Source organism: Aquarana catesbeiana, linkage group LG10 (assembly GCF_042186555.1).
Source record: "Aquarana catesbeiana isolate 2022-GZ linkage group LG10, ASM4218655v1, whole genome shotgun sequence".
Lineage (NCBI taxonomy): Eukaryota > Metazoa > Chordata > Amphibia > Anura > Ranidae > Aquarana > Aquarana catesbeiana.
Genome location: NC_133333.1, coordinates 203,382,164 through 203,409,307, shown reverse-complemented (window position 1 = coordinate 203,409,307; position 27,144 = coordinate 203,382,164). Strand labels below are relative to the sequence as shown.

At 45.2% G+C, this 27,144-nt stretch overlaps 1 protein-coding gene across 6 annotated transcripts in view; it reads left to right on the top strand.

The window, feature by feature from the left end:
* Window positions 1–27,144, top strand: part of TEX12 (testis expressed 12) — a 220,867-nt gene that overhangs the window by 154,072 nt on the left and 39,651 nt on the right. For 2 of the 6 annotated variants that reach the window (XM_073603156.1, XM_073603152.1), the window contains exon 2: window positions 20,786–20,850. In XM_073603156.1, coding sequence (XP_073459257.1) covers window positions 20,791–20,850 — 60 coding nt within the window. In that variant the 5' untranslated portion in view covers window positions 20,786–20,790. Of the gene's footprint in view, window positions 1–8,637; window positions 8,793–20,749; window positions 20,851–27,144 lie in introns of those variants that run through there. The other 4 variants (XM_073603154.1, XM_073603151.1, XM_073603153.1 and 1 more) reach the window with 3 other exon arrangements.

Below are 27,144 nucleotides of genomic sequence, written 5' to 3'. Positions count from 1 at the left end.
AAAGCTCTTGTGGCCTTAAGTGATTGTAAAGGCTATTTTTTTTCCTATATAAATAACAAAAACATGTTATACTTACCTGCTCTGTTGCACTGGATTTGCACAGAGCAGCCCTGATCCTCCTCTTCTCGGGCACCTCTTCTGTGATCCTGGCCCCTCCCTCTTGTTCAGTGCCCCCACGGCAAGCAGCTTGCTACGGGGGCACCCAAGCTGAGTCACAGGTCCTTGTGTCTATTCAGACACAGAGCCCTGACCCCGCCCCACCCCTTCTCTCCCCTGATTGGCTAGCTGACTTTGATTGAAAGCAATGGGAGCCAGTGGTACCACTGCTGTGTCTCAGCCAATCAGGAAGGAGACTCGTGGACATCACTGGACAGAGATGGGCTCAGACAAGTGTTAGGGGGCTCAGCCTTTAAGATTAAAAAAAAATTCTGCTTTTACAACCCCTTTAAGTGGATTCTGCCTGACCCAAGATGGCTCACATGTGGTGTTAGCATCCAATCGGGTGCTTCCCCAGTGACCCAGGAAACTATAGAGGAACTGTGTTCCCCTTGACTTCCTCTCAAGCTGTGATACCACTGTGGAACGGCGCCAACTGCAGTTGAGAAAGTAGACCGTACCTGCCTACAAGCAGGCACGATTGTAGTAAATGAGTAAAGTTCAGAGGCAGAGTTCAAGGTGAAGCACCAGGTCAGAAACAAGGACAAGGTCACAAAGCAGACCAGGGTCTTCAGCAGCTAGGTGGCAAGATACTGTATCAAAGACGGGAACATGGTCACGGGGGAAGACAGAGTTGTCAGCAGGCAGGTAACCAGGTACCATGATGAGTCAGGCCGCAAGGAAACAGCTAAAGACAAGTCAACACTGAGCCTTAAATGGCCTGTTTATCATCAATGTTGACACCAGGTATGTGCACACGCAAGTACTGTGAGGCAGGTACACACATGTGTAGGTGCCCTTGTAGATGACCAAAGGGAACTCCTATACAGCAACCCACCTTCCCCAACTAAGATTGATTTTCACACAAAACAAATACAGGATTATAGTCAACCGTTAATGGAAATCTCATTTTTTTGCTACCTACTACCCGCTATGCAAAATCCCTCAGTGTTAAAAAATAGCACCTTTTTTCTATGCACTTCACTACAATGCACAGGTGATCCACGTCCACGAGTTGTGGTGTGCTAAAACACATGTACACTGAGGTGTGCTGGGGTGCCATTAAAAATGAATAGCATTGCAACTCACCGTTGGCCATGCCTTATTGTGCTTTGTAGTAAAATGTACATAATCCCATGCATTAAGGTAAAGCAAAGGTGTGGAGGCAGTCCCTTAAAGTTCATGACGATGGGTGAGTGAAATGATGCAATTCCTATTCAAATACATGCAGCTGTAATTGAAAGGAAAACGCAGCGCTTTACAAACATGGGCTGCAGTTGACCTGCAGTTTAAACATACTTTAAGAGGGCATGCTTCATCCCAAAAAGTCCAGATCAGCAGGTATACAGCCAAAATAATTGTCTGTGACTTGCTGACTAATTCATGCTGTGTCCAATCACAGCACAGATCAGCAGGGAGTATGCTCGCCTGAAAACTAGGGAGTGGATTGTGACCTGTACATTGCTGTGCCTGGCTGTGCTGCCTGCTATCAGTAAATGTACTATTAGGGGGGCGAAAGTGGTTAACAACTCTCCCAGCCACCATCTGGGCACACCTCCCCAGGGATTGGCTGCACCCTGCTCAATATTCAGGCTGGTGATTTTATTTCTCCCTCACTAAAATCTAGAAACCTCTTCTAGAGGCAGGGGGAAGCAATCAATGTCCAGCCAGTGCCCCGAATAAACAATCATTGCTCCTCTGGCTACAGCAACAGCCAATAACTACATTTTTTCTAGCAGCCTAACTAGAAGAGTGCTACATGTGCAACATCAATCTTCAATCTGCAGATTTGTCGGTTGCACATCCATGATGAGAATCTCCCATTCCACCACATCCCAAAGGTGCTCTATTGGATGAGATCTGGTGACTGTGGAGGCCATTGGAGTACAGGGACCTCATTGTCATGTTCAAGAAACCAGTGGTGAGATGATTTCAGCTTTGTGACATGGTGCATTATCAGAAGATGGGGACACTGTAGTCATAAAGGGATGGACAAGGTCAGCAACAATACTCAGGTAGGCCGTGGTGTTTAAATAATGCTCAATTGGTACTAAGGGGCACAAAGTGTGCCAAGAAAATATCCCCCACACCATTACATCACCAGCCTGAACCATTGATACAAGGCAGGAAGGATTAATGCTTTCATGTCGTTTACACCAAATTCTGACTCTACTATCTGAATGTCGCAGTTGATATTGAGACTCATCAGACCAGGCAACGTTTTTCCAATCTTCTATTGTCCAATTTTGGTGAGCCTGTGCGAACTGTTGCCTCTGTTTCTTGTTCTTAGGTGATAGGAGTGGCACCCAATGTGGTCTTCTGCTGCTGCTGTAGCCCATCTGCTTCAAGGTTCAATCTGTTGTGCATTCAGAGATGGTATTCTGCATACCTTGGTTGTAATGAGTGGTTATTTGAGTTATTGTTTCCTTTCTATCATCTCCAACCAGTCTGCCCATTCTCCTCTGACCTCTGACACCAACAAGTCATTTTCCTCCACACAACTGGCGCTCACTGGATATTTTCTCTTTTTCTGACCATTCTCTGTAAACCCTAGAGATGGTTGTGCGTGATAATCCCAGTAGATCAGCAGTTTCTGAAATAGTCAGACCAGCCCGTCTGATACCAACAACCATGCCACGTTCAAAGATACTTAAAGTGTTACTAAACTCACAACAGTAAAATCAGTCTGTAATTGCAGTAAAGCATGCTTGTTATACTCACTGTGGAACCTAAGGGGTTAATACTCTGCATTGTGTATAAAGACTGTGTGATCCTGTCTTCTCTGTTCCTCCCCTTCTTTCACTGACTCCAACCCGTTTCTGGATAGAACAGAGCATTAGGAGTCAGGCTGCACATGCTCAGTTTAGTGTGTATTGCTAAAGAGTTGTTTTTTTTTTTCTTGGGAGAGTGCATTTGATCAGTACAGGGCCAATCGGGACTGTCCAGACAGAGGGTCAGGGGAGAATGAAAACTCCTGCTAAACCTGCTCTGTGCCACATTCTAAACCTAATCTATCTTACCCTGTAAAGCAAAAATCATTGTACTTACCTATCCTGCAGCCAATCCGATTGCGGTCCCAGCATCAGCTGTCAGCCGTTGATTCGCTGTGTAGGCATGTGCAGGAGAGGCATCCGACAACGGAAGCCCCATAGTAAGTCTATGGGTGACATCACTTCCTATTCATTTCACAGCTGTTGTCGGTCCTCTCCTGCACACATCACCTGCTGCTGGAGACTGGCCCGGATCTGGTGCAGAACAGGTAAGTACAGCAACTTTTGCTTTACAGGGTTAGATAGATTAGGCTTAGAATATGGCACAGAGCAGGTTTAGCGTTAGTTAGGTTTTGCCTGGACTTCTCCTTTAAGCAGACACTGATAGAAGTCTCAAGGCTCCCATATACTGCTGTTGATGAAAAAGGGTATTTAGAAATCCATATTTACTAAAATAATTGCATTCCCATGCTCTGTGTACCATGGGGGACCAGATAATGCAGGTTCCTGGGTTTAGTAACACTTTAAATTCCCTTTCTTCGCTATTCTCGGTTTCAACTTCTGCAAGTCGTCTTCCCCAAGTCTGGATGCCTAAATGCATTGAGTTGCTGCCATGTGATTGGCTGATTAGCAATTTGTGTCACCAAAGCAATTGAACAGGTGTACCTAATAAAGTGGCCGGCGAGGGTATATATTATAGTTAGACACATTGAGCACAATAAAATAACCATTTCAAAGTAAATTGTCTGTTAAAATTCTTATCCCAGCCCTTGCAGTACACACGCTTCTGCTCTCTCAGCACTGCTTTCCTGAATTTCCAGGAAAGAGTTAGCAGTGGACAGTGCAGTCTCCAGCCAGTGTGTTCGCTCTGGAAAGGGAGGTAATGTTCTGGTATTATAAGGCCCCTTTCACACTTATGCAACTTTTCCTGCAACTTTGGACATCAAAGTCACATGACAAGTCGTTACCCTATGATTCCCAATGATAACCATTCCTATCTGTGCAACTTCAAGTCGCACTTACTTCACAGTAGTCCCTGCACTACTCTGGTCTGACTTTGATGCGAGTTGAGGTCCATAGACCTCAAGTTTACACAGGCATTCCCTGAAATCGTGTCAAAATCGCGGCCACAAAATCGCGCAACTTTCAAGTCACAGCAGTGTAAAAGGGGCCTAACAGCTGCAGCTGCCAGGGGTTATCCTTGATGGGGTAGGGTTGCCACCTCATCCCTTTAAAACCAAACACATATTAATTACACAGGTTCTGTGGCTGATTGCCTAACAGATTTTTCATTATTGTTATTTTAATTTTATTTTTCTAGTTTGATGCTTTCTTTTTACATTTTTTTTTTTTATCATTTTTATTCCTATTACAAGGAATGTAAACATCCTTGGCGCTCGCAGTTCACCCAGGTGTGTTAAACAAGCGAATGAATATTCGCTTTCCTAACACTGAACCGCCTCTCCGCCAGTCAGGTGCTCGGGTTTGTTACCCGTCACCTAAATGGCTGAAATGTCAGGTGCTGTGATTGAACGCCTATCAGGCGTCCAATCGCCTACAGGAGAGAACGGGAGAAGACGCATGGAGGACACCGCTCGCCGCCGTCACCCGCTGTCCCACCGAGACAGGGTAAGTGAGCGGGCGGGGGGGTGGGGTCACAGTGGCGGCATTCAATGGCACATTGGCAGAATTTGATGGCACAGTGGCTGCATTCAATGGGCACAGTGGCAGCATTCGATGGCCACAGTGGGAGCATTTGATGGCACAGTGGCAGCATTTGATGGGCACAGTGGAAGCATTTGATGGCACAGTGGCAGCGTTTGATGGGCACAGTGGCGGCGATTGATGGGCATAGTGGCGGCATTTGATGGGCACAGTGGCTGCAATTGATGGGCACAGTGGCAGCGTTTGATGGGCACAGTGGCGGCGATTGATGGGCATAGTGGCGGCATTTGATGGGCACAGTGGCTGCAATTGATGGGCACAGTGGCTGCGTTTGATGGGCACAGTGGCTGCGTTTGATGGGTACAGTGAGGCTCCAATTGATGGGGTTTTTTTTTAGAATTTTTCAGTTTGTTTGCGCCCCCCCAAAAAAAATTTTGAGCACCAGCTGCCACTGCCTGTAACTGCAGACATCATTCAGATATCACTGCCAAGAATGGGCTCAGGCATGTTCACAAGTCCATGTGCCCGCGCTCGCTAGGAAGCTGACACTCCGCAGCGCTAATCACAGGCAGTGAGACATTTCCCGATCTGTGCAGCCGCGGACCAGGAAATGTCTCACTGCTTGTGATTAGCACTGCGGAGTGTCAGCTTCTTGGTGAGCGCGGGCACGTGGAGTCGCGAACACGCCTGAACTCATCCTTAATCACCACTCAACGTCGACGACGTCATATGACGTTGGGCTGGTAGGAAGCGGTTAACGTGGTAATTAAACTCACTTGGTGCCTTATCTGCATTAAAGGGGTAAACCCTCGTTTTTTTTTTTTTAAATAACAAACATGTCATACTTACCTCCACTGTGGCCCCGGTCCTCCTCTTCTGGGGTCCCTAAGCGGCGCTGGTGGCTCCTCCCTGCATTGAGTGTCCATGTTGGAGAAAGCTCTCCTAAGGTGGACACCCGTGCGGGCGCACTCCCGAGTCCTGCATCTGTCTCCATTCACACAGAATGCAGGAATCGGCCCCACCCCCTAGCGCCGCGTCATACGATTTGATTAACAGCAGCGGGAGCCAATGGCTGCGCTGCTTTCAATCTATCCAATCAGGACACAAGACACCAGCTAGATCTGGTGTGCTTGTTCCTGGACGGAAGATGACAGCTTTCAGGTAAGTAAAACGGGGGCTGCAGCACTACAGCAGGTTTTTCACCTTAATGCATAGAATGCATAGTTGCCAACATTGAAAAAAATTTTTTAGGGACACTTTTTTGGCTGTAGGCGGAGTGGTGGCGTGGTTTATACAAAATAGTGGGCGTGTCTTAAGTGGGCGTGGCTCAAAGGGGGTGTGGTTAGAGTGTGAGATGAATGAGGGATGGAGAGGCAAAGGGGGGGAGAGGGGTGGAGGCACAGCAGGCCCAGATCCTACACAACAATGGAAATATGTGTATTCTAGAAAGTTTAATAACCAGCAGATAAAGGTACTCCAAACACCTGGTGTTAGCATTTCAATCATCCCGGCACCATGGTTGTTATGGTGTCAGGATGATTGAAGTGCATTATTTCTATTATTACATTGTAATATAAAATGAAATCATTCAACTCACCATAATGCCGAATCAGTGGGATCCCTGAGCGTGTCACCTGCCACGTCGCCTGCCACCAGCCGTCCGTCCTTGCATCAGGTGCCCCCAGCAGAGTCCGTCCTTGCATCAGATGTCCCCAATGGAGCTCTCCCTTACATCAGATGTCCCCAGCGGAGCCCCCCTTACATCAGATGTCCCCAGCGGAGCCATCCCTTACATCAGATGTCCCCAGCGGAGCCCCCCTTACATCAGATGTCCCCAGCGGAGCCCCCCCTTACATCAGGTGTCACCAGCGGAGCCCCCCCTTACATCAGATGGCCCCAGCGGAGCCCCCCTTACATCAGATGTTGCCAGCGGAGCCCCCCCTTACATCAGGTGTCACCAGCAGAGCCCCCTTACATCTTACATCAGATGTCCCCAGCGGAGCCCCCTTACATCAGTTGTCACCTGCGGAGCCCCCCCCTTACATCAGGTGTCCCCAGCGGAGCCCCTCCTACATCAGGTGTCACCAGCGGAGCCCCCTTACTTCAGGTGTCACCAGCGGAGCCCCCCCTTACATTAGATGTCCCCAGCGGAGCCCCCCCTTACATCAGATATCCCCAGCGGAGCCCCCTTTACATCAGATGTCACCAGCGGAGCCCCCCTTACATCAGATGTTCCCAGCAGGGCCCCCCTTACATCAGGTGTCACCAGCGGAGCCCCCCCTTACATCAGGTGTCACCAGCGGAGCCCCCCCTTACATCAGGTGTCCCCAGCAGAGCCCCCCCTTACATCAGGTGTCCCCAGTGGAGCCCCTCCTTACATCAGGTGTCACTAGCGGAGCCCCCCTTACATCAGGTGTCCCCAGCGGTGCCCCCCCTTACTTCAGGTGTCCCCAGCGGTGCCCCCCCTTACCTCAGGTGTCCTAGTAGGAGGGGGTATACAAAATAATGTCTCCCTCCGCCAGCCGCGTGGTTACAATAGAACCCCCGCCGTAGACCGGCATGCGGGGCGGGGGGGTAGGCGGGGCGAGGCAGAGCGGGGCACAGGGTGGGCGGCGACGCAGGAGCCTCGTCTAGCCACCCAGTCGTTCCTGGTCTTCTTAAAAATGGCGGCCGGCAGAGAAAATGTCTCTGCCAGCCGCGGACCTCTAGCGGCAGCAGGGAAAAATCGTGAAAAATCGGATTTCTCTGGACATTTCCCGGGAAACAATAAAATCGGGAAGAGTCCAAATCCCGGGAATGTCCCAGGAAATCCGGGACAGTTGGTAAGTGTGAGAATGCATTAAGGTGAAAAACCATGAGGGTTTATAACCCCTTTAAGTTAGTAATTGGGGTACACGCTATAAGAAAATCGGGCAAATGATCGTCCGATTTTTCTCGTTGTTTCACAGCAAATCGGAACAGATGAACCAAAATTCTTTGGACGAAAATGTTGGCCCGATTTTTTTATAGTGTGTACAAGCCTTAAAGAGGGATTCCGGCCTTTAAAAAAAATTAAAAGTCAGCAGCTACAAACACTGTAGCTGCTGACTTTAAATAAGTACTTACCTGTTCTGGGTGCCCGCGATGTCGGCCGCCCGAGGTAAGGGAAACACGCAGTGGAGCCTTGCGGCTTCACTGCCAGTTTCCTACTGCGCGGCGCTCTGTGAATGGCTCCGTGGTGTTCTGGGAACACACACAGTTCTCAGAAGACAACGGGGCCGCTCACCGAGGAGCAGAACACGCCGCGGAAGAGGAAGAGGCAGATTAGGAAGACTGCCTAGCAACAAAGGTTTAGGTATGTTTAAAACTTTTTTTTTTTTTTCAAATGTTTTTTTAAGGATTTTTGGTGATTTTTTTTTTTTTTTTCAGGGTGGCCCTCCACTTTAATTTCATATGTGTTCGGGTTTAAAGGGATGAGGTGACAACCCTATGATGGGGAGGGGATGTGTTAGATTCCAATCTCTGCATGTTTGCTCCTTTTTAGTTTCTTCTTTTTTCAGGGAAACTTTTGTCAAGCAATGTTGAAGTCTATCTGAAGTCTAACATGAAGTCCTTGAACAAAACCCTTCATGGCAGAACCTCCATCTATTACTTCTAGCACATCAAAGTAAACAAGAATATTAGAAATGACTCTTTCAATTGTTTTATTAGAGGTTTGCAGTGTTCCAATGAACACATATACTGAGGGAGGCTTCTCCCATCTTTCCCGCCTACACTGTCACTCCTCCTCGCTGTACTATCACTGCACTGATCACCTGACCAGAAATGAACACCCTCACTGCCCCGCCCGCTGCTGGTCACGTGTGTGTGGCGGCGCTCTCCTATTGGCGCCCTCATCCCTGCCAATCAACTTTTACTGCGCAGTTCCGCAGTGGTGACGCGCGATCCTTCGAGGACTGGCCGGCCGCCATATTGTACTTCTGGTGACGTCACGTGCTCCCGGTATATTTCAGAGGGGGTGTACAAAGGGGAGGGGAGGAGCAGTATGTCGTGTCTACACGGTATAGAGGGGGAGAGAGCACCTCAGTAAGGGGAACCAGTTGTGTTCCTCATAGCATTGTTTATCCCCAGAATCTATAGATAGACGTGTTTACCACCTATACCTGAACCCTGGCTGGACTGAGAACTTCAAATGACAATGGGTTTAATAGTTGTGGTTTAATTCAGGGGGGTGATAAATAAGAAGATATCACTGGCTACCACGCTGTAGGACTCTCTGCCAATCACAGCTCTCTGACGTCATCACGTACATTGTAGGACCAGCAGATGAGGATGCCATTAATTACACAGGTTCTGTGGCTAATTAATGTGGTAATTAAACTCACTTGGTGCCTTATCTGCATTATTTTAGCCTCAGAAACTGTGTAATTCATATGTGTCCTGGATTAAAGGGATGAGGTGGCAACCACCGACAGGGCATTGGACAGCAGAGATCTAAAAGCGGCATAACGCACCAATACCGCACGTGATTGCAGCTACTGTGTGTTTTTTGGGAAGGACATTATCACTGCAACAGGTATAGTGCTTTACTGCAGTGACCACCCTGCAGATGTCTGATACCCCAGCGCATACCTCCCAACTGTCCCTGATTTCGAGGGACTGTCCCTGATTAGGAGATATGTCCCTCTGTCACTCATTCCTCCTCATTTGTCCCTCATTTTGGTCTGATCTATATAGTTGTATATAAAATGCACTTTTTATCTATCAAAAAGTGTTTTCCAGCGCTAAACATTTCATCTGATTCCTAAATTGCTGTATTTGTAAATTCCAAAAGCCAATATAAAGGAATAGTAGTGGTAAAAAAAAAGCACTTGTGGGTTTAACCAATCTTGTTTTTTTTTTGTACAATTCTCCTTTAAGGGGGTGTGTCCTATGCCTGCATAGTTTTACTGATGGGTGTCCCTCATTCCCATCTCAAAAAGTTGGGAGGTATGCCAGCTCATACCTCCCAACTTTTTGAGATGGGAATGAGGGACACCTATCAGCAAAAGGATTTAGACATAGGACACACCCCCTGCTACGCCCCTTAAAGGAGAATTGTACAAAAAAAGATTCGTTCAACCCACAAGTGCTTTTTTTTTTTTTTTTTCACTATTTCTTTATACCGACCTTTGCAATTTACAAATGCAGCAAATTAGAAATTGGATGAAAGGTTAAGCACTGGGAAACATTTTTTTAAACGATAAAAAGTGCATTTTATACTGTATATCTAAATAGATCAGAGAAGAACGGGCTTTCACATTGGAGAGACAGGAGCTGCTCTTTCCGGGCGCTATTTTTAGCGCTGTAGCGCCTGCAAAGCGCCCCAGTGTAAAAGGGGTCTTAGAAACACCTCCCATGGAACACTTAACTGTTTGATCGCCCCCTAGTGTTAACCCTTCCCTGCCAGTGTCATTTATACAGTAATCAGGGGCTACTTTTAGCACTGATCGCTGTATAAGGCCCCTTTCACACGGACGGATAGAATTGTGGTTTTAGCTGCGTTTTCTATCGCAGATAAACGCAGACAATATTTTCCTATGGCCCCATTCACACACTGCGTTTAGCTGCGGTTTGATTACATGCGGTTTTGTGCGGATAGAAAAAATAGAATTGACTGCGTCCAGAAGCGATTTAGCGCAGCTATCCGCACAAAACCGCAGGTAATCGCAGTGCACTGTGTCAGCTGTGATAGCAGCGCCGAGCTGGCTCGCTCATCAGGAAAGGAAAAATGTTTTTTCCTTTCCCGATGAGCGACTAGCACGGGGATCCGACTGCAATCCCCGCCAATACCAGGCACTGTGTTTGGTATGAATCTTGAGGGGGAACTCCATGCCAAATTTTAAATAAAAAACCGGCATGGGTTCCCCTCCAAGAGCATACCAGGCCCTTCGGTCTGGTATGGATTTCAAGGGGCACCCCCTACACCGAAAAAACGGCATGGGGGTCCCCCCAAAATCCATACCAGACCCTTACCCGAGCACGCAGCCCAGTCGGTCAGAAAAGGGAGTGGGGACGAGCGAGCGCCCCCCTCCCCTCCTGAACCGTCCCAGGCTGCATGCCCTCAACATGGGGGGGTTGGTGCTTTGGGGCAAGGGGGGGGCGCCCCCCCACCCCAAAGCACCTCGTCCCCATGTTGATGAGGACAAGGGCCTCTTCCTGACATCCCTGGCCGTTGGTTGTCAGGGTCTGCGGGCGGGGGGCTTATCGGAATCCGGGAGCCCCCTTTAATAAGGGGGCCCCAGATCCCGGCCCCCCACCCTATGTGAATGAGTATGGGCTACATCGTACCCCTACCCATTCACCTGGGGAAAAAGTGTCAATAAAAAAAACACACTACACAGGTTTTAAAAGTAATTTATTAGACAGCTCCGGTGGTCTTCTTCTGACTTCGGGGGTCTCTCAGGCCTCTTCTCCCTCTCTCCGGTGTCGTCTCCACGCTTTCTGGTTCTTCTCCGGTGCCTTCTTCCTTCTGCCGGGCTCCTCCGCTATCTTCTGCTCTTTTGCCGCTCTTTTGCTAGCGGAGGAGCCCGGTCTTTAGAGATGTCTTCTTCCCTCTTCTCTTCCAGAGATGTTGACACAACGCTCCCTCTCGCTGTAATGCCGTGAGCGAGGTCTGCAACCAATTATATAGGCATGGGGCGTGGCCACCGGGTGATGTCACCCGGTGACCCCGCCCCTTATGATGTCACAGTCCCGGGGCAGTAGGAGAGAGGAGTGGAGCCTCACGCATGCGCAGTAGGGTTCCCGGCGTGAAGCCGTAAGGCTACACTGCTGGGTTCCCTTACTCGCAATGGAGGCGGCAGCACCCGACAGCTGATGGAAACATCAGCTGCGGTGCCGACACCACTGGACTCCAGGACAGGTAAGTGTCCGCTTATTAGTTATGTATGTGCAGCTGCTGGCTTTTAATTTTTGCATAGATGGGTGGACCTCCGCTTTAAAAACAGGTTTCTTCCTCAGTTCAGGCCGATATGTATTCTTCTACATGTTTTTGGTAAAAAAAAAATCGCAATAAGCGTATATTGATTGGTTTGCGCAAAAGTAATAGCGTCTACAAAATAGGGAATAGATTTATGGCATTTTTATTATTATTATTTTTTTTTTATTAGTAATGCCGGTGATGAGTGATTTTTATCAGGACTGCGACATTGTGGCGGACAGATCGGACACTTTTAACACTATTTTGGGACCATTGACAATTATACAGCGATCAGAGCTAAAAATAGCCACTGATTACTGCATAAATGTCATTGGCAGGGAAGGGGTTAACACGCTACTTCAGCGCAATTTCAAAACTGACTATCAATGCAATTTCATTGGGGCTTCCAACTTAATTTAACAGGAGTCAATGCAAGACGCAATGAAATTACAGAATAGTGCGGGAACCTTTTTCAAAGTCGCTGCGATTTTGAACGGTTCCATTGCTACAAATGGGGTGTGATCAGTCATGCATCGAGAAGGATCAGGAAGAAGGAACGGTATCTGCATCTACTCACACTTGGTATCTGTGAACCATGAGTTTGGTGGTCCCTGTCTGGTATAGAGATTGGCCTGAGGGTTCTTCCTGGTATCCATCTGTTTGGCTCCTGACGGGATAAAGGCCCTGGCCGGGTATAGGTCGCAAGCTTCCATTGCTTGCCTGTCTGGTAAGCGAGCATTTTGGGTGTTTGGCACTGGCGGTGCGGCAGAGGATACTATTGAACTTTTGATTACAGCACTATTAGCACTGTGGAATTAAGAAGATGGACTCTTTAGTTTGAATTTAATCTATTTTCAATATACAGATCACCTTTTATATAAATTTTTTTTTCATATTGATCTTTACTGTACAATTTCAATGTAGGTGGGTTAGCGCTGCTTTTTTCTGGTTTATCTATTTTTGTGTGTATCTCACTTGTAGCAGCAGCTTCTTTTTGGGTATTTGTATTCAGTTTAATTTATTATTTTTGTATTAGCTCAATTTTCTCACAGCGCGGTATGCCACTTTATTTATTTCAAGTTTGAACTGTCAAATCGCATTGGTGTGAACCAGAGTTTAAAGTGCAACTAAACCCACCAAGATTATTATTTTGCAAAACAATTACATACAAGGCATGAATGATAACTGTCAAAGATATTTGTACTCTTAAGCTGGCCACACATGGATCGAAATTCAGCTAGTTCAGCAGGAAACAGCCAAATTTTGATCCCTATATGGGTAGGCTGATTCGACCCACAAGTCATTCTATCGATCGACTTGGGTACAACAAGCCTTTCTGATTCTTTTACATGCTATTACTGCTATCAGCTATAGCTGCTAGCAGTAATTATTGTATTCTGCCGGCCAGGATCCCTGCATATCCCCACCAGCAGAATACCATAGCCCTGTGAGAGGGATTCCCCCATCAATGCTGACTGTGTTGATGCAGAAACTAAACAGTGATGGAAGGAAAGAATTCCTCTTTGGCTTGCTTAAAGTGGTGTTCCGGCCGAAATTATAATTTTTAAATAAAAATACCCCTATAATACACAAGCTTAATGTATTCTAGTAAAGTTAGTCTGTAAACTAAGGTCTGTTTTGTTAGTTTATAGCATTAATTTGTTATTTTATAAACTTACAGCAGGCCATGGCCATCTTAAGTGTGGGCATCTGAAGCCAGACTGTATTTCTTCCTGGTTCTCATCCTTGCAGATCTCGCACATGCTCAGTGCAGCACAAGCAGTGTAATAGGTTTCAGGTCAGGTTTCCATAGCAACGGCAGTGTCAGAGGAAGTTGCTGCCCCTTCCCAGAAGGCATTGCAAACAGGAAATTATGTCATTGGCCACGGCCAGGGAGGAGGAAGTGAAAAATGAATACAACAGATATACAGTAGGTGCTGAGAAAAAAAATATATATCCAATTTGTTTACAGTGCACAGCTTAGTGAGGGATGCTGAAGAGTTGTAAAAGTGTGTGGAACTCCACTTTAACTCTTCATTTAGACGTGTGATTGTAGGATGGCAAAAATACGTGGTTGAGTCACGTTTTTGCTGTCCGCCAATCGCCCCCCTTAAGCTGCAATAGGCAGCGGACAGTGGTGTTTAGATTACTCGGGCACAATGCTTTGCTTCACACCTGCGGCAAATTTACCTGATATGTAGCGATCAGCAGAGGCCAAGCCCGCCAAATACTGTACATTTAAGTAAAAGGGGTTGCAGAGTATTTGTCAGCAAAAATGGGGTAAAACAGGCGGTAAGGGGGCATCGCATTGCTTCCTCACCACCTGTCAGCCTCTGGAGTGCAATCTGGACGCTGATCAGGCTTCAGAGGAAAGGGAGATTTAGACACATCTCTAAATCTACCCTAAGGCCGGGTTCACACTGGTATGAAAAATGCCCTGACATTGGGAGTACATGTCGCATGACGTGTATAAATCAATGGTTCCCTATAAGAGGCCTCTTAACTGGTCCGACACAAGTCGGTTCGACTTTGAAAAAGGTTCCTGCACTACTTTGGTCCGAATTTTATCCATTGAATATCATTCAAGTCTGATCATCGTCTTTTTGGGTCCTCCCCAAAATCCATACCAGATCCTTATCCCAGCATGCAGCCCGGCAGGTCAGGAAGGGGGGGGGGGCGAGCTGCCCCCCTCCTGGACCATACCAGGCCACATGTCCTCAATATTGGGGGGTTGGGGCAGGGGGGCTCTGCACCCCCACCCGAAGCACCTTGTCCCATGTTGATGGGGACAAGGTCCTCTTCCCGACAACCCTGGGCGGTGGTTGTGGGGGTCTGCAGGCAGGAGGGCTCATCGGAATCTGGAAGGCCCCAAAGACCCCCCCCCCCCCCACACATGTTGAGGGCCCTTTTTTTTGGGGGGGGGGGTTCCCCTTAAAAACTGAAAAACCATACCAGACCTAAGGGTTTGATGTGGTCTTGGAGGGGGGATCCTATTCTATGCGTTTTTTTTTTTTTTTTAATTTCATTTTGGCATGGAGTTTCCCCTTAAGATTCATACACACAGGGCCTGGTATTATCGGGATCAAAGTCGGATCCCGTTCATTGAAGTCGGATGGCTTGACAGTTCGGTTGAGAGCAGAGACAGCTGTGACAGTCATTATAATGGCATGCCTTGAACTATATTGTTTTGGGAAGCAGTTAAATTCATAGGTTTAATTCAACTTTAATTCAGAAAGCTTAACCGCTTGCCGACCAGCCGCCACCATTTTACTGCGGCAGGTCGGCACGCGGGATCGGGATAGCATGCGCACGCACCGCCGGAGGAGTGCGCATGTGCCTGCTGCACAGCGGGTGTGCCGTTGCTCGTGGCTGACGGTCGCGATGACCGCCGGCCATGAGCGATCGTGAGCACGAGGGACAGAACACGGAAATGTGTGTGTAAACACACAAATCCGTGTTCTGTTCTGAGAGGAGTGACAGATCATGTGTTCCTATTAGCTAGAAACCACAAATCGTCACTTCCTCTAGTCAGTCCCCTCCCCCTTCAGTTAGAATCACCTCCCAGGGAACACAGTTAACCCCTTTATCGCCCCCTAGTGTTAACCCCTTCACTGCTAGTGACATTTTTACAGTAATCAATGCATTTTTATAGCACTGATCGCTGTATAAATGCCAATGGTCCCAAAAATGTGTCAAAATTGTCCGATGTGTCCGCCATAATGTCGCAGTCACGATAAAAATCGCAGATCGCCGCCATTACTAGTAAAAAAAATAATAATAAAAAAAAGTTATAAATCTATCCCCTATTTGTAGACGTTATAACTTTTGCGCAAACCAATCAATATACGTTTATTGCGATTTTTTTTTTTTCTATTTTTACCAAAAATATGTAGAAGAATACATATCGGTCTAAACTGAGAAAAAAATTAGCTTTTTTGAAAAAAAATTGGGATATTTATTATATAAATATCAAAAAGTACAAAATATTGTGTTTTTTTCAAAATTGTCGCTCCTATTTGTTTTTTAGCGTAAAAAATAAAAACCACAGAGGAGATCAAATACCACCAAAAGAAAACTCTGTGGGGAAAAAAAGGACATAAATTCTGTTTGGGTACAGTGTCGCACGACCACGCAATTGTCAGTAAAAGGGAGGCAGTGCTGAATTGCAAAAATGGCCCTGTCATTCAGCAGTCAAATCTTCCGGGGCTGAAGTGGTTAACCACTTCAATACCAGGCACTTCGACACCTTCCCGCCCAGGCCAATTTTCAGCTTATAGCGCTGTCGCAATTTGAATGACAATTGCGCGGTCATGCTACACTGTACCCAAACAATTTTTTTATCATTTTGTTCCCACAAATAGAGCTTTCTTTTGGCGGTATTTGATCATCTCTGCGTTTTTTATTTTTTGCGCAACAAATAAAAAAAGACCGAAAATTTTGAAAAAAAAACAAGTTTTTCTTTGTTTCTGTTAAAACTTTTTGTAAAAAAGTACGTTTTCTTCTTCAATGACGGGCACTGATATGGCTGCACTGAAGGGCACTGATACGGCGGCACTGATGGGCACCGATTAAGTGGCACCAATGAGGCGGCACTGATGAGGTGGCACTGACGGGCACTGATGATGGGCAATGATAGGCGGCACTGATGGGCACTGATAGGTGGCACTGATGGGCACTGATAGGTGGCACTGGTATGCGGCACTGATGGGCACTCATAGGTGGCACCGATGGGCACTCATAGGCGGCACTGATGGGCACTCATAGGTGGCATTGATGGGCACTCGTAGGTGGCATTGATGGTTACTTATGGGTGGCACTGATAGTTGGCACAGATGGGCACTGATAGGTGGGCACTGATGGGCACTGACAGGTGGCACCGATGGACACTGATGGGTGGCACTCATTACACTGGTTATTGGCAGTGATGCCTCTAAGGGTGGCATTGCTGGGCATCACTGCAACATAATGGTGCCAATCAGTGCCCATTTGTGGGCACTGATTGGCACAGATTGGGCACACTGGGCACATGTGGATGGCCATGGGGTACATACCTGGCCATCCACATGTTGCCCCTTCCCTGGTGGTCCTAGTGGCTATCCCTGGTGGTCCAGTGTGGTGATCTGAGGGGGGCTGCGCTGATAAACAATCAGCGCAGACCCCCCCTGCCAGGAGAGCCGCCGATCGGCTTTCCTCTACTCGCGTCTGTCAGACACGAGTGAGGAAGAGCCGATCAACAGCTCTTCCTATTGACAGCGTGATCAGCCGTGATTGGACACGGCTGATCACGTGGTAAAGAGCCTCCGCCGGAGGCTCTTTACCAGGATCGGTGTAGCGGTGTGTCAGACTGACACACCGATCCACTGATTGCCGCGATGCGCGCCCCCGTGGGCGCACGGCGGCATGTTATCCTGCTGGACGTCATATGACGTCCAGTCAGGATAACAGAACCACTTCCCGGACGTCAATCCGCCATAGGGCGGGCGGGAAGTGGTTAAAGTGGAACTAGACCTTTTTGAGCCCGAGTGCCCAAACTGCAACACAAAACCCAATCATTTCCTTCAGACTGCCAGCACTGAAATTCAACACTGAAATTCAACCTGCCAACACTGAAATTCAACCTATAATACCCCCCACTGACACCAATGAAGGGGCACACATTCCTCCCAATGACACCAAAGATGAACAAGCTGAAGTTAGAAGCTGATTGGCTACCATGCACACCTGCACCAGATTCTAAGTACACTGGTTTTAGTAAATCTCACCCTAATTGCCATATTGACAATATTGTCGTATTGCAGTTAACCATGCACATGTAAAATCCAAAGTCATCTTTTGCAATAGGACTCCCACTGCACTGAAAGGGTTAAATGTTCCCTTTTGTCTAGGGAAACATGAAAAGCAGTTTGCGGTTTTCAGAAAATGCAGTCGCAGGGACCTTTCCCTGCTTTTTCAGTGGGTACAACAGCCCACTCAAGTGAATAGGGTGCTGTGCCTAATCAAATGCAGCCGCTGGGAAACCACACAGATGTGAACCAGGGCTTAGTGCATGTTGGCTCCAGGAGCCGAAGGATCGCTTCAGCCCATGTCATGACATCACAGGTAGAGGTCGACCGATATATCGACCGGCCAATATATCGGCCGATATTTGTCTTTTTTTACTTAAAGCGGGGGTCCACCTATCTATCGTTTTTTTTTTTTTTAGTTCATTCACAAACTTTTCTTCTCAGCATTACATACTCACATATTGTGTGTAATATGTCCGCCTGTGTCAGATTTCGTCGGAAAGAATAACTTATATTATTCACTGCAGGCGGTTTCCATCTTCATTGTGGGCATTTGAAGCCCACAAGCATTTATTTCCTGGATGTGGTGAATGCTGTGCTCCCAGCATTCACCGGTTGTTCCCGCACATGCTCAGTGGCATCCTGGGAAGCCTGAGACTAGCTCCCAGGAGTCTGGGAGAGGCTAGAAACACGCCTACTCCCACGGGAGGAGAACCAGGAAGTGCAAAGAAGAATAGAAAAATAAAAGGTAATTACGGCGATTTAAATTTTTTTAAACGGCATGTCAGCATCTAGGCAAGGAAGAGAATACATACAGATATTGTTCAAAATTTGGGTGGAACCCCACTTTAATCGGCATCGGCCGATTGTGCTGATAAAAAAAGCCGATTATAACTTCAGCGGGACTTGCAAATGACTTCTGTAATAGACTAGACTAGACTTCTGTTATCTGTGGAGAGGATTCTCTCCTCTGTGTAGCCTGCCAGGTCTGATAAGAAGAAACATTGTATCTTTTTGTATCTTTTCAGGTTCTTTTATCAATGAGCTGAACTCCCTGTGTAGAAGTTCTCAGTTTAACCATTTAAAGACTAAGGCCTCTTTCTCACGGGGCGGATCAGTGATGATCCGCCCCGTGAATATCCGCTGGCTCAGCGGGGATCGCTCCGCCGATCCCCGCTGAGCAGGAAGATGACAGGTGCATCGCTGCACACTATGCAGCGACGGACCTGTCAGAGCGCCGCTCTCCCCTATGGGGGGATCGGATGATGACGGACCGTAGTGTCCGTCGTCACCCGATCCGATCCGAAAACGGATGGAAAAGTAGGTTTTTCCTCCGTTACACTTTTCGGATTGGAGCGGGGTCGGATGTCAGCGGACATGTCACCGCTGACATCCGACGCTCCATAGGGATGAATGTATGTTTTCGGATGAAAAGCGGACATACGGATCGTCCATGTGAAAGAGGCCTAAATCTTTTCTGACACTTGTTGCTTACAAGTAAAAATCCTGTATTTTCTGCTAGAAAATCACTTAGAACCCCCGAACATTATATATATATATATATATATATATATTTTTTTTAGCAGAGACCCTAGGGAATAAAATAGCGGTTGTTGCAATATTTTATGTCACACGGTATTTGCGCAGCGGTCTTTCAAACGCAATTTAAAAAAAAAAAATACACTAATGAAATAAAAAAAAAAAATAAGCAGTAAAGTTAGCCCATTTTATTTCGTCCAAAAGTTTTGATTACCTGTTTTTGTGTATTTAATATTTAAGATATCGTTAATTTTTTTTTTTAATCTAAATTATACATACAAGTGAACTGAGTGAAGGTTTGTTTTGTTTAATAAATGTTTAAATGTAAAAAATTTTCTGTATTTCTTAAGGTTGCTTTCACACTGGAGCAGGCATGCGTTGACGGTAAAACGCTGTTAGTTTTAGCGGCGCTTTACCGTCATTTTAGCGGCGCTGTTCGGCTGCTAGCGGGGCGCTTATAACCCAGCTAGCGGCTGAGGAAGGGGTTAAATGCACCCCTGAAGCGCTGCTGCCGAAACGCTTTGCAGGCGCTTCGGCAGCGGTGCGCATTCATTTCAATGGCCAGGAGTGGTGGAGGAGCGATATACACCGCTCCAAAGATGCCGCTTGCAGGACTTTTTTTAAACATCCTGCCAGCGCATCGCCTCAGTGTGAAAGCACTCGGGCTTTCACACTGAGACTGCAGGGGATCCGTTTTACAGGCACTTTACAGGAGCTATTTTTAGCCCAAAAGCGCCTGAAAAACGCCTCAGCGTGAAAGGGGTCTAACTGTTAGATTTTATGAGATGAAGGGAAAAAAAAAAATCGGCCTAATATATCGGCCCAAAAAAATCGGCATCTTATATCGGCCATCGGCCACCGCGATTTCTAAGTATCAGCATCAGCCAGAGAAAAACCCATATCGGTCGACCTCTAATCACAGGGGCTAAGGTGAGAAAGAAATCTATGCAAACCTTCAGTTGCATGTTTTCCATAGACCTGTTTAGGCTTCATGTACACACAGCCTATATGGGCCACAGGGTCGTGCTCCTAAACTCTCGTAAAAGCCTATGTGTACATGGCCTTTTATGGAGTTGAGGCTGCACTGATGGGCACTGATAAGCTGCATTGATGGGCACAGATGAGGCGGTACTGATGGGCACTGATAGGAGACACTGATGGGCACCGATAGGTGGCACTGATAAACTTAAACTGCACTGATTGATACTGATGGGGCGGCACTGATCATCTGGACACTGATGATCAGTGCCCCTGATTATTAGAGTAAACAGTGTGTTGACACAGCGTGTGAGAAAAGGACTGCTGATAACCGGCAAGTCTGTTTACATGTGATCAGCTGTGATTGGACACAGCTGATCACATGGTAAAGGGCTGCTGTGATTGGCCCTTTACCCCAATCCCTGATAAGTTGAGTTCGAAGGACACAGTGCCCACAGAGCGCGCCTGATGCAGGTTACAGGGGCGGGGTTCTGGGAGAATGTCTATGGATGCCGCGCTGTAGCCGTCTTTGGCTATAGCATGGTACTGCAGTGGTTAAAACAAGTTTGTGGCTGCAATGAACTTGGATTCATGTTTTATTCAGCCGATGATTGACTAAAAGTGAACTGGACCCCTTTATGATATTTATTTTTGTATTGTTATTTTTGTTGTCTTCACTGTGCTTTGCTTTATTTTAGGTATTGTTTCCCCATCTGCTTTTCATCTGTTTCCAGGTGTGATGGCAAATACTGCTTGTGAGGATGAACGTAAAAGTTGCAAACGCAGGAGAATTATGGAGGTGAGTAGATTTATCCTTTTTTTTCCATTTTTTTGTCCCTGTTAGATGAGTAAACATTCACAAAGAAAATGTCCTTCGCTAACACAGTTTACCAACTATTCCCTTTGTTACTGTGCCTTTAAAAGTTGCAACATACTGTCTGTTGCAGCTGCTAACAGTGACCTTGTGTCCTCATATGAGATCCAGGATCTCATGAGGGCCTAAACCTATAGTTTCTAAAGTGAGACGTATAAAGGTCCAGTCACTTTTATCAAAGGCTTTTTTGGCATCTGTAGATAAAATAAAAGCTTGATCGTTCTTTGAAAGGGCCGAATGGATAATATTGATTGCATGAATTGTCCTATCTCTAGCTTCTCTAGTTGGCATAAATCCTACCTGATCTAGATGAATGAGTTTCTGAAGGTGAGGTATAAGTCTTAATGCTGTTATCTTTGCAAATAGTTTAACCGCTTGCCGACCAGCCGCTGCAGTTGTACTGCGGCAACATGGCTCGGCTGCGCGAATCGCTGTCATGTTACGTCACTTCTATTTGTAGCCACTAGGGGCGCGTGCCCGCTGCTCGTCCCCGGAGCCGATGCGAGCCGATGCGAGTCGCTTGTGACACGGTTCTCTGAGGGGAGAAGAGACAGATTGTGTGTTCATACAAAGTATGAACACCGATCTATCTCTTCTCCTAGAAAGTCCCGTCCCCCCTTCAGTTAGAACACGTAGCAGGGAACACAGTTACCCCTCGATCGCCCCCTAGTGTTAAACCCTTCACTGCCAGTGACATTTTTACAGTAATCAATGAATTTTTATAGCACTGATCGCTGTATAAATGCCAATGGTCCCAAAAATGTGTCAAAATTGTCCGATGTGTCTGCCATAATGTCGCAGTCATGATAAAAATTGCAGATCGCTGCCATTACTAGTAAATAAAAATAAAAATGCTATAAATCTATCCCCTATTTTGTAGATGCTATAACTTTTGCGCAAACCAATCAATATACACTTATTGCGATTTTTATTACCAAAAATATGTAGAAGAATACATATCGGCCTAAACTGAGAAAAAAAATAGCTTTTTTAAATTAAAAAAATGGGGATATTTATTATAGCAAAAAGTACAAAATATTGTGTTTTTTTTTCAAAATTGTCGCTCTTTTTTTGTTTATAGTGCAAAAAATAAAAACCACAGAGATGATCAAATACCACCAAAAGAAAGCTCTATTTGTGGGAAAAAAAGGACGTCAATTTTGTTTGGGTACAACATCGCACGACCGCGCAATTGTCAGTTAAAACGATGCAGTGCCGTATCGAAAAAAATGGCCTGGTCATTCAGCAGCCAAATCTACTGGGGCTGAAGTGTTTAATGTCTACATTAAGTAGAATAATGGGTCTGTAACTGAATGTCAATAATGCAGTAGGACAAATAGAAGAAGGTTGGATAAGAAGAGAATTAAATACTTTAAGAAATACTTGTGGATATAAGAGCGATAAAAATTGTTTTTAATAGGAAAGTGTGAAGCCATCAGGTCTGGGTGCTTTACCAGTTGATGTTTCTTAAATAGCCTGGGCAAATTCCAGGTCTGTGATTGGTGTATCCAAGAGGGATGATGAGGTAGACGACAGGGAAGGGAGTCCCGAATGAGAAAGAACATTTTTTTTTTTAATGTGAATATGATCTCTGATTGTTTATTAGTACCTTGGGTGTTTAAATTATAGTGGGAGGAATAATAATCCTTAAAACTATTAGCTATTTCCTTGGAATACATTTTCCTAGAACCATCAAGAGAAAAGGTCATAGGTACAATTGTTTTGACTCTGTTTGCGCAAAGCATTGGCAAATGATCTGCTACATTGGTTTCCATAGTCATAAAAATGACGCTTGCATCTAATAAGGGTGGCTTTTACTTTATCCAAACAAAGAGTCTTGAGGTCAAAGTGTAAGGAAGTGAGTTCCTCCAATTTATCATGAGTTTGGAATTTTTTTGAAGAAGTCCAAGTTTCTGGATTTGGGATATCAGTTCCTTAAGTTTTTCATTCCTTTTTTTCTTAAGGGCAGTTACATAGTTAGGGCAGTTCCCAGCTTAATGAAAGATCCTTGTATATAGGCCTTATGGACTTCCCAGATCATGTCAGGAGAAAAATCAAGGGTATTATTGGAGGTGAAACAATTATGTAGGTCAGAAGATATATTATTTATTATGGCCGGGTCTTGTATGAGCGATTCATTTAATCGCCAAGACCAAGAAGGAGATGATGGTGATTCTAAGGTCAGAGTGAGATCGATTGGAGCATGGTCAGATAATGTTTTATATTCCCTATATTTGAATGTGTGGCAAAAGAAAGTATATGTGTAATGTACGGGGAAGAAAAAAAAGAGTAGTCCTTAGTCCAGGGGCCTTCAAACTATGGCCCTCCAGTTGTTCAGGAACTACAATTCCCATCATGCCTAGTCATGTCTGTGAATGTCAGAGTTTTACAATGCCTCATGGAACGTGTAGTTCCTCAACAGCTGGAGGGCCGTAGTTTGGAGATCCCTGCCTTAGTCGTTGGATGATGTATTCTCCAAATATCGACTAATTGATATTGGTTAAGGAATTTTTTGATACGTCTATAAGCAGAAAGTGAGAGATGGGAAGTGGCTTTGGAGGAGTCTATGGTTGGGTCTAGTACTAAATCAAAATTGCCTCCCACTAGTACCATACCTTCCGCAAATTCAGATAATTTGGATAGGGATGATTCTAAAAAATCTATTTGATTACGATTAGGAAAATATAGGTTAGCAAATGTCACTAACTGGTTGGCACATCTCCCTTTAATGAAGAGACATCTTCCTTCATTATTGTATTCGTTGAGAAAAGTCCATTGGGAAGTTCATGCTAGGAGAATACTAACACCTCCCGACTTTTTATATGGGGAGCCTGAATGATATATATCTGTAAAATATTTATCTTTTACCTACTTGCTGACCAGCCGCCGCAGTTGTACTGTGGCAGGTTGACACAGCTGAGCGAATCACCCTCATTGTACGGCATCCACTTTAAGAAGCTATAGGGGGCACGCACGCGACGCCGGAGCCGATGCGCGTGGCCGGCGGCCACGATGTCCGCTGGCCACCCGCGATTGCTCCTCAGAGAGCCAGAACGGGGATCTGTCAATGTAAACAGGCAGATCCCCGTTCTGACAGGGGAGTAGAGAGAGATCTACTGTTCCTAGTGATCAGGAACAGCGATCTCTCTCTCCTCCTCTAGTCAGTACACTGACACTTTTTAGCTCTGATCGCTGTATAAATATTACTGGTCCCAAAAAAGTGTCTGATCTGTCTGCCGCAATGTCGCAGTCCCACTAAAAATTGCTGATTGCCGCCATTACTAGTAATAAATAAATAAATAATAAAAATACCATAAATCTATCCCCCATTTGTAGACGCTATAACTTTTATGTAAACCGATCAATATACGCTTATTGCGATTTTTTTTTTTTTTTATTATTATTTTTTTTAACAAAAATATGTAGAATACATATTGGCCTAAACTGATGAAGAAATTTAGTTTTTTGGTGGTTTTTTTGGATATTTATTATAGCAAAAAGTAAAAAATATTGGTTTTATTTCAAAATTGTCGCTCTGTTTTTGTTTATAGCACAAAAAAAAAAACTGCAGAGGTGATCAAATACCACCAAAAGAAAGCTCTATTTGTGGGGAAAAAATACATAAATTTTGTTTGGGTACAATGTTGCACGACTGCGCAATTGTGAGTTAAAGCGACGCAGTGCCGTATCGCACAAAATGGCCTGGTCTTTAAGGGGGCAAATCCTTCTGGTCCTTAAGTGGTTAATTTAGGTATTTTAGAAGCTAAAAAATGTGTTTCTTGAAGAAAAGCAACATTTTTTTTTTTTTTTTTCGCAAATCCGTTAGAATCATGTTTCTTTTTTCAGGGATGTGTTAACATCATCTATTTAGTGAGGTTATAGTTAATTTAGACATTTTAGCTGTATAAGAGAAGAATTTTCAGTATATAATTATAGGACCCCCCGATTGTATCAGGGGAATATGAGAAAGGGAATTGGGGTGTAATGAAGGAATGGAGGGTGAGGGACTGAGGATTGAGGTATAAAAAATTAAAAAAAACTTAAGCCTCAGTAACTAAGTAATAAATAGGCCCTGAAACATACTGAAACTATTTAGGGAAAACCTACTTAGGGGAAGGTGGTAGAACATAGATGGCAGAGCTCCTGCAGCAAAATTAACGCAGCAAAATTATAGTAATTGGATGAAGCAAAAATATTGATTGATTATATAAAATCAAATAACATACTATTATTTTCTTAGATTATGAGAAAACAGCAGTAGATATTAAAAGTGAAAAATAAAATAAATAATCGCTAATGATTTTCACGACATCAACCCTAGCTTATGTGAACATGTCAATGGTCATACAGTGAGGGGAAAAAAGTATTTGATCCACTGCTGATTTTGTACGTTTGCCCACTGATAAAGAAACGATCAGTCTATAATTTTAATGGTAGGTTTATTTTGACAGTGAGAGACAGAATAACAACAAAAATATCCAGAAAAACATTTTTAAAAAGTTATAAATTGATTTGCGTTTTAATGAGTGAAATAAGTGTTTGATCCCGTATCAATCAGCAAGATTTCTGGCTTCCAGGTGTCTTCTATACAGGTAACGAGCTGAGATTAGGAGCACTCTCATAAAGAGAGTGCTCCTAGTCTCAGCTTGTTACCTGTATAAAAGACACCTGTCCACAGAAGCAATCAGTCAATCAGATTCCAATCTCTCCACCATGGCCAAGACCAAAGAGCTGTCCAAGGATGTCAGGGACAGGATTGTAGACCTACACAAGGCTGGAATGGGCTACAAGACCATCGCCAAGCAGCTTGGTGAGAGGGTGACAACAGTTGGTGCGATTATTCGCAAATGGAAGAAACACAAATAAACTGTTAATCTCCCTCGGTCTGGGGCTCCATGCAAGATCTCACGGTGAGGAATCAGCCCAGAACTACAACGGGAGAATCTTGTCAATGATCTCAAGGCAACTGGGAACACAGTCACCAAAATAACAATTGGTAACGCACTGCACCATGAAGGACTGAAATCATGCATCGCCCGTAAGGTGCCCCTGCTTAACCACTTGAGCCCCGGACCATTATGCTGCCTAAGGACCAGAGGTCTTTTTCCAATTTGGCACTGCGTCGCTTTAACTGCTAATTGCGCGGTCATGCAATGCTGTACCCAAACGAAATTTGCGTCCTTTTCTTCCCACAAATAGAGCTTTCTTTTGATGGTATTTGATCACCTCTGCAGTTTTTATTTTTTGCGCTATAAACGGAAAAAGACCGAAAATTTTGAAAAAAAATGATATTTTCTACTTTTTGTTATAAAAAAAATCCAATAAACTCAATTTTAGTCATACATTTAGGCCAAAATGTATTCGGCCACATGTCTTTGGTAAAAAAAATGTCAATAAGCGTATATTTATTGGTTTGCGCAAAAGTTATAGCGTCTACAAACTAGGGTACATTTTCTGGAATTTACACAGCTTTTAGTTTATGACTGCCTATGTCATTTCTTGAGGTGCTAAAATGGCAGGGCAGTACAAAACCCCCCCAAATGACCCCATTTTGGAAAGTAGACACCCCAAGGAAATTGCTGATAGGCATGTTGAACCCATTGAATATTTATTTTTTTTGTCCCAAGTGATTGAATAATGACAAAAAAAAAAAAAAATATTTACAAAAAGTTGTCACTAAATGATATATTGCTCACACAGGCCATGGGCCTATGTGGAATTGCACCCCAAAATATATTCAGCTACTTCTCCTGAGTACGGGGATACCACATGTGTGGGACTTTTTGGGAGCCTAGCCGCGTATGGGACCCCGAAAACCAATCACCGCCTTCAGGATTTCTAAGGGTGTAACTTTTTGATTTCACTCTTCACTGCCTATCACAGTTTCGGAGGCCATGGAATGCCCAGGTGGCACAACCCCCCCCCAAATGACCCCATTTTGGAAAGTAGACACCCCAAGCTATTTGCTGAGAGGCATATTGAGTCCATGGAATATTTTATATTTTGACACAAGTTGCGGGAAAGTGACACTTTTTTTTTTTTTTTTTTTTTGCACAAAGTTGTCACTAAATGATATATTGCTCACACAGGCCATGGGCATATGTGGAATTGCACCCCAAAATACATTTAGCTGCTTCTCCTGAGTATAGGGATACCACATGTGTGAGACTTTTTGGGAGCCTAGCCGCGTACGGGACCCCGAAAACCAATCACTGCCTT